The sequence below is a fragment of the Montipora foliosa genome, chromosome 3 (assembly GCF_036669935.1).
Source record: "Montipora foliosa isolate CH-2021 chromosome 3, ASM3666993v2, whole genome shotgun sequence".
NCBI lineage: Eukaryota > Metazoa > Cnidaria > Anthozoa > Scleractinia > Acroporidae > Montipora > Montipora foliosa.
The window spans coordinates 62,773,841-62,781,340 of record NC_090871.1 but is presented as its reverse complement, the minus strand read 5'-3'; the positions used below and the strand labels follow the sequence as shown (position 1 = coordinate 62,781,340).

Sequence of the window (7,500 nt, the reverse complement as noted above, 5' to 3'; positions counted from 1 at the left end):
TTCATGTGTGATTATTATTCAATCAGCAATGTTGTTTTCTTGAGCATGCTTGGTCCTGTTTTGTCATACTCATTACACATGATGTCATTTGAGCAGTTTTTTACAGGTGGGGTCACCCGAAGAGTGAGGAGATTGTTATAATGGTTTTGAGATCTGCCTTGTACATGTAGGTTGTTCTTTACGAAGGGAGCCTTCACTTAACTTGATAAATCTGTGTTGGGTTTGTTTTCAGTATGTCAAGATTTCATGGTGCGGGAAGATGGAGCCCTTGCACAACGACTTCAAGAAGAAGAATGTAATAAATATGATTTGATTGTCTTGTAATGATACAACTATGCGTAACATTAGTTTTCAGTATTACAGGGGTACAGGTGTATTTTGTTACATGTACTTGGAGGATAGCATAGTTTATAATTTTTGTATTCATATTCTAAATGTAAAAATGTAAATGCTTTGTTTATAGTGGAAGTGCCAGTTCACAGGCACCCCACTTTTGTTAATTTGAAAGAAACAAGATTAAGAACCCCAGTTGAATCCGGGACATGCAGAAACAAATCCAAACCAGAGGTTAGAACTGGATTTGAATTCGGGTCAACCGCATGCAAACCCAACGCCCTAACCACTGGACCACATCACTTCCCTATTCAAGAGTCAATGTATAAAAAAATACATTTCCAGGAAAATATGAGTAATGACTTGTAGCACAATTAGGTTGTCATCAAGGAATTTTATAGATAATAGTAGGGGTCTCAAATGGTAAAATCCGAGACTCGCCGAGATGCTGAGATCCATGTTTGTGAATCCGAGACCGAGACCAAAACATTTATTCATATGGAAATAAATGCAATATAAAAAAGACTTTGAGACTCCTTGCAAAGGCTGTCGAGATTTCAAGATAGGATGAAAAGTTTGCGAGTGCCAATATTATGGACGTACCATTGGCTACCCCTATTATATTATACTGTAAATCAACTTTTTTGCTGCTACCAGTCACTGTCGGGCTTGAGTGCAGAGGGTTACCTCAGAGGCCACTTAATTAAGAGGAAACTTTGTCCCCTTATCACATGTGTTATTGTGCTCCTGTTTCCCCGTGTAGCGTAGACCAAAGTTCTTGAAATGTTGGTATTGCTGAAACATTTCACCCTTTCAATGTTAGTGTGAAAATTAGCATGAAATGTTGTTGTCTCTATTCTTAGTGTTTCTTGTGTCGCTGTCATTGTTGTGCGCAGCTCTAATAAGTGGCTTGTCGCTGGTCTGATTTGAACATTTCATTTGATTTGTTCTGATTTCAGTTGATTTGTAGTCTCCCAATTAGTAGAGCACTCGTGCTCGGCTAAATAACCGTGAGACTTAAATAAATTGATTATTATTATTGTTAGAAAGTTCCTTGTCACCAATAACATGCACCTACAAGGGACATAACACTAAAAATCATGTCCCTTGTGGGTGCTTCCCTTGGAATTCCAAGGTCACATCAGCAGTCTGTCAAGTATGGCAGTGAATACCAATGATGGCAGTAAAAAGTAAATAGCAAAAAAAAATGCTGTAGGCTTAACTGTCTTTGTTGTTACTCAAGTCTTGTCTCTTCTTTTCAGTCGGAAATCATTATCTCAGAAATCGCAGTGAAAGGAAAACTGTCCGTGAAGATGTGAGGGCAGCAAAAATTACATACTTGGAAGAAGTAAGAAATGCACAAATCTTGCCTGTCACTGAAGTGCACAACATGTAGGTTAATACATGTATGCTTTCTTTGATGTACATTTTTTACTAGTAGGATATGTACATATACTGGTATGTAGATAATAGCTGGGAGTCAGGGAAATAGCTGTTGTCAGCTTTATCTTCTTGGCTGCAGTCTTCAGATCTTAATGTCTCAAATAAACTTAGTTGAGGTTTTGATTTTTTGCAGATCTCAATAATTTATCTCTTGCTGTCTGCAATAATATAAATACTTCACTTGCAATAATCAGCTGTATTAAACTTGCAAGGCTCACAGACCAGCAGTTCCCTCTTCCTCATTTGATGCCAATTGACCAAATGCAAAAATGGCCACCAACAAATTATTATTTTGTCTTTGTATCTTAAGTACTGTAGCCTTGTTTTACAGCCCAAATTCTTTCAATTTTACATGTGTCAATGAGGCTACATGAAGTTAGCCTAATTAACACAAAGACAAAAGAATTATAGTTTGTTGGTGGCCATTTTGGCAATTTCAGTCAGTAAAATACTCCAATAGTAATTTATTAATTTTATGTGTATGCCTGTCATGTTTATTGCAATGTGTAAACTTCAATGTAAAACACCATTGTTGGGCTTTTCACATCTTTTCTTAAAGATGCCTTGATGGCCTTGATTACCTGCACGAGCTAATCGTAAAAAATGTAGTGTACACTTAAGTGAAGGCACAGACAAGTGGTCCTTTGCCCCGTCAATATGTTAGTGAAGTTAAAAATTTTTATGAATTAAAGACATGCACCTACATGTATGTTTTAATGTTGGGCGTGGGCTGTTTGCGTACATGTACATATATATGCTGTAGGTCATTTTGTTCCTTAGGTTAAATTGCAACCAAACTAGATCATTTTGTTTCAACCCATATGGGTCAACTTGTTTCAACCTAGATCAAGTTGTCTTGTCAGTTTGGGGCAGTTACAAAACAGGTCAAAAGTCATTGTTTTACCAATACCAATTTGGAAACAACCCTAACCATTCACAAGTGCAAACATTAGGCCTAAACATGTTTCTTTAGGCCTAATTAGGATTAAGGTTAGCTTTAATGCATGTTTAAGATGCTATCTATTGGTAAAACAATGACCTGAGACCTGTGTTTTATACCTGCCCCAAATGGACAGTCTAGGTTGAAACAAGTTGCCCTAGGTTGAAACAAAATGACCTAGTTTGGTTGCAAATTAACCTAACAAACAAAATGACCTGAACATATATATTAACAAGGTTGTGAATTACTCTTTTTAATCTGAGTGCAGCTGTAGTAGCCAACACCTTGAACTTATGTGTAGACATGGGTGTGGGACCTGCAAAAATCACAATTCTGAAAAAAAACTTTGAAAACCTTTGATCTCTCCTCTCATCCCAGGTTTTGCTTTCTGTTTTCAGAGTTCTTTACAATTTTTTTTTAAATTTGGCTATGTTGACGAAAATACCTTTACCCAAATTAAAAAAAAAAGAGAATCACTTTAAAAGTACAGTAGATAATCTTCAAATCTTGTAACTTAAAAACCAGACATCAAGTATCCCCACAGCTTTCAATGGTTCTCAGTTTAATGTACTTGGTATAAAAAAAGGTTATATTGAAAGTATTTTAGACCTTGGACTTCCATACATGTACATACATGTACATGTATGTACTCTAGGTAAAAGGTCATGTGGCTGACACAAGGCAGCATTCTTTAGGCCAAAAATAACAAACTTCTTTAAACTTCATGGTGGCCATGGTTTTTATCTGAGGTGAGATAAAAAACCTTTGTTTCTGTTTGCCTCAGGTCAACTTAATCTGGCTTTTGCAATAATATTGTTTTTGTTTCCCATATGCAAGGTACCGCAGCTACGGTAGTAAAAGTGAATCTTTTCTTACATTTTTTTCTAGAGCTTTTCATCATTTCTTCTTGTAATTAATTGTGAATGCATGCACATCCAGAAACAACAAAATTCCATTCCTGTTTATTTCTTTTTGTTTTCTTCTGATGTCTGTGTAGTTGAGCAAAGAAAAGCATTTTGCATAAATTTCTTATGATTATTACACAAAAAGTAATATTATAGTGTCTAAATTAATTAAAGAAGTTATGATAAGCACTTAAATTTAAGGTTAGGTGTAAAGAATTATTTCTTTGAGTGAGGTGTGAACTTAAAACAAGAACTGAGTAGATAATTATCATTCTTAGACTAGATACATGTATTGACCTGTGCAGAGCAGCTGTACTGATTTGGGGGACAAGCTGTGGTTATGTTTCATAGACAAGTGAAAGCTGTGGAATTATGTTTGATTTAAACTTGAATTGTCTGAATAAACCTGTAAAATTATTTCTTAAGGTGTTAGATGACTTACTGTTGGGAATTTACAATTTCTTCTGATCAGCTTTCTTAGATTAAACTGATCTTTCTTTATTTCATCACCTTGGGTCCACATTAAAAATTTTTTGATAAGCTTGGCCCAGAAGTTTAAAATTCAATGAGCACATTTAATTGAGTAGATAATTATCATTCTTAGACTAGATGCATGTATTGAGCAGCTGCACATGTAAATAGGCAACTGGTTTGCCTCCGGCCAGTTGGGATTCTTAACAGTTGTTCTTGTTCTGTTCCGTTGTTTCATTGTGTTTCATTGGCCCTGAAAATCCCCAATGGGGAGCGGTCAATTAAGTATGTATTCTATTGTATTGTACAGATTAAAATCTGGTAAGTCTCACTCCCAGCAGTCAATGGGTTAAGCTATGATGTAGTCAAGTAAAACTGCTTTTTACACTGTCAGAAATGTTGCCAACACCTAGAGTCTTTTAATAATAATTATTAAATTAAATTAGAAGTTTTCTGATAGACGCTGTATTGCAACCCCTTGGTCGTAAAATTAGTTTGGACACTGAGGAACCCATGAACCATTCACAAAGAATCGCAGAGGTGCAACTTCGTGTAACAATAGTATTGTTTAATGATGTAATGCACCCAAAGAAGGATTAAGGTAGTTGCATTGCAATAGAAAAAGGACAACTGAAAATCAAACTTCAGAGTTCATTTTTCAAATTATGACTTACACGTACAAGTAACAATCGGTCAAATTTAATCTCACAGGTAGGGAAGGGAACTCTCATGGAGCGTGCTCTTTTGTGTGACACTGGCACCTCGTGTGAGATGGAAATCAACAAAGCTAATCTAAACCAAGCTGTAACTCTTCCCTACCTGAGAGTAAGACTTGTAGATTTTACTCTGGCTAGCACCAGACGATTTTACTCTCCAATTGGGTGCGCTTTAGGCGTGAATGGGTAAATTCAAGACATTTTGGTATAAATAAATGTTCACAATGACAAAAAAACATTTTTTTTTTTGTTTTTTTGTTGAATTGAAACTTTGTTTAGTGTAATTTGAATCGTCATAGATCTAGTAAAGTAAAAGATTGTTTATATTCAATTGTCAATTGGGAGCTTAAGCACGCGATGTTTTGAGGCATGGACGGATACCAGAAGTGATCATTTTTCACGCAAGGACAGACAACTGTGGTCTCTCTCAGATTTTTTAACTAATCGTCTCTAATTGTGAAAAGATACTTAGCAGTGTGAATGTAGTAGTGCCAAGACAAGTTAAAAAGGAAAACAGCTAACATCCAGTTGCCGTCTGTGACTCTGCAATGTCATTGTGTGCTTACATGTAAGCTCCGTAATATGACTGACAGTCAGTCAAGCAGAATGACAGGAACTTGAGTCAAACCTAAAATTCAATATAGTAACTGGGATTTTACAGTATGATTTTTTATGAAGACAAACTTTTGTTTTTGTTAGATCTGAATGCCAGCAGAAGTCAGATTTTCTCCATAACTTAATGTTTTCTCAATGTATTTATACACAAAAGGTTAATTAAGCATCATCTCTGCAGCATTATTGCACTAGTATTGCTTCTTTGTGACTGTTGTGGGTGTAATAATTGTTTGGGATGCTTGAAATTTCATGTTGCGCGGCCTCAGACAAAAGAATGAAATTTAAAGAATTTCAAATACTTGCTCTTAACTTTAAGAGCCGGCAGAAATAGCTGTTTGACAAAAATAGATCTGAGACATCATTTCTTTGCTGTTGAAGGAAATCGCAAGGCATCTGCAAGAAAAGGAATCGTTAAAATTGGAGCGTGCAAGGCAACGTCGTATAGAACGACAACAAAAGGAAGAAGCAGAGGGCAAAATGCTGAGTGAAGCTCTTTCAAAGCTAAAAGAAAATGGAAAAAATCGTGTGAATCATTTTGAAGTGGCTGAAATTCAAAGACAGGTTAGTCAAACTCTCCTAATCAATAATCAACCCAAACAACCTTCTAATAATACTTCCAAGTGTTGTTATCTCGGTAGTAAATAATAGTACTTAGTTATAGATGTTTGCTGGTGTCATTGTTACCCTGTCTAGTTTATGAAATGATGTCATTCTGAGCAGGAACAAAAGAATTCCCGATCAGTGTCTACCGTGAAATTACAGTACTGTGCAACCTCTTTCGAGTCTCGAGTCTCGCGAGGATCGAGGAACGGCAGTCGAGAATCAAGCAGTTCCTGTTGTGATTTAATCGAGGAGTAATGCTTTCGCAAAGGCTGAATTGATTGTGAATAACTGACAAGGTTTTCCGTCTGTGATTTTGTGAGAATCAAGTGTCGAGGATCTAGTTTGATTTCGAGTGAATCAAGTCTCGATTCTCGAATTGATTTTTGATCCTCAATTCTCGTGATGATCGAGTCGAGACTGTCAACTTACTTTTGCATGGTTCTGTACTGTAAATTCGAACTGGGATACAGGAGAGGGTCTCTGCGGTAGGGGCAAGACATTGGCAAGACATTGGCAAGACATTGGCAAGGCATTGGCACAGCGAGGCTCAGAGTACAGTAGTTTCCATGGTGGCCTCCACCTTCAATCTTAGACAAAACTCTTGGGAAAAATTCTAGCTTTGGCATCATTTGGCATGCACTCACAAAGTACATGTATATCCGTCCTTACCCCTCTTCCCCCCTCATTACCAATGTTGTAATAATGATGCAAAATACTGTGCAAGCCTTTGGCCGTTTTTTTAACCAACATTGGAATGTGGGGGGAGGTGGGGAAGTAGGAAGAATTTAATCTTAATCACTGACAAATCAGAGTGCCACATTTTCCCAACGAGTTTTGTCCAAGATGGTAGGTACATGTAGGTCTCATTTGGCCACTGCTTACTTTGCACTTTTAAAAACTTTTTAAAATCATTCTTTAATACTTTGAGGTGGTTTTACTGTAGCAGTGCAGAGATTTTAATGCATCAAGAGAACGACAGGATGAGGTGGGAATTTTGATCAGTGACTGGTTCAACAAAAAAGTTTAAATATAGTGGCTGGTATTGTTTACAGTCATCACCTTGCACTCAGTATCGGTCTCCAAATGCAGTTTCACGTCATTGCGTTCGAGGTACGAGAACGCAACACCTAATTTGTGTTGTAAGGGAAGTTTTTTCGAGATTGCATTTTCGTCGACACACTTTTGCCTCGCTTTGAGGCGCTTGGTTACGTTTTGCCTCACTTTGACGAACTATCGCACGTGGTGATTTGTGCGTCGTCTGCGTTCATTATTCTAGCGTTTGGTGAGGTGTGATAATCTTCCATCGTTCATCGTTGAAAAGAGCTGAAAGATTGCTGAAGGTCTGTCAACTGAAGTCGGTAAAATTTTACTTTGGATTAAGCATGGTTCGTCACTGTCCTTGGAAAATGTGTGCGACTCCTCGCGCTTGCATCAAACCGGTTTGTTTTGCTCGGCGGCCGTTGTGCCACAAAGT

At 37.1% G+C, this 7,500-nt stretch overlaps 1 protein-coding gene and 2 pseudogenes across 2 annotated transcripts in view; 2 read left to right on the top strand and 1 right to left on the bottom strand.

The window, feature by feature from the left end:
- LOC137997920 (coiled-coil domain-containing protein 50-like) overlaps positions 1 to 5,938 on the top strand; it is a 9,809-nt gene extending 3,871 nt beyond the window's left edge. Inside the window, exons 2-4 of one of the 2 annotated variants that reach the window (XM_068844247.1) lie at positions 233 to 295; positions 1,596 to 1,725; positions 5,802 to 5,938. In XM_068844247.1, coding sequence (XP_068700348.1) covers positions 233 to 295; positions 1,596 to 1,725; positions 5,802 to 5,838 — 230 coding nt within the window. In that variant the 3' untranslated portion in view covers positions 5,839 to 5,938. Of the gene's footprint in view, positions 1 to 232; positions 296 to 1,595; positions 1,726 to 1,909; positions 2,060 to 5,801 lie in introns of those variants that run through there. The other variant, XM_068844248.1, reaches the window with a different exon arrangement.
- LOC137996205 (organic cation/carnitine transporter 2-like) overlaps positions 1 to 7,500 on the top strand; it is a 329,899-nt pseudogene that overhangs the window by 158,184 nt on the left and 164,215 nt on the right.
- LOC137997903 (tetratricopeptide repeat protein 28-like) overlaps positions 1 to 7,500 on the bottom strand; it is a 220,632-nt pseudogene that overhangs the window by 133,856 nt on the left and 79,276 nt on the right.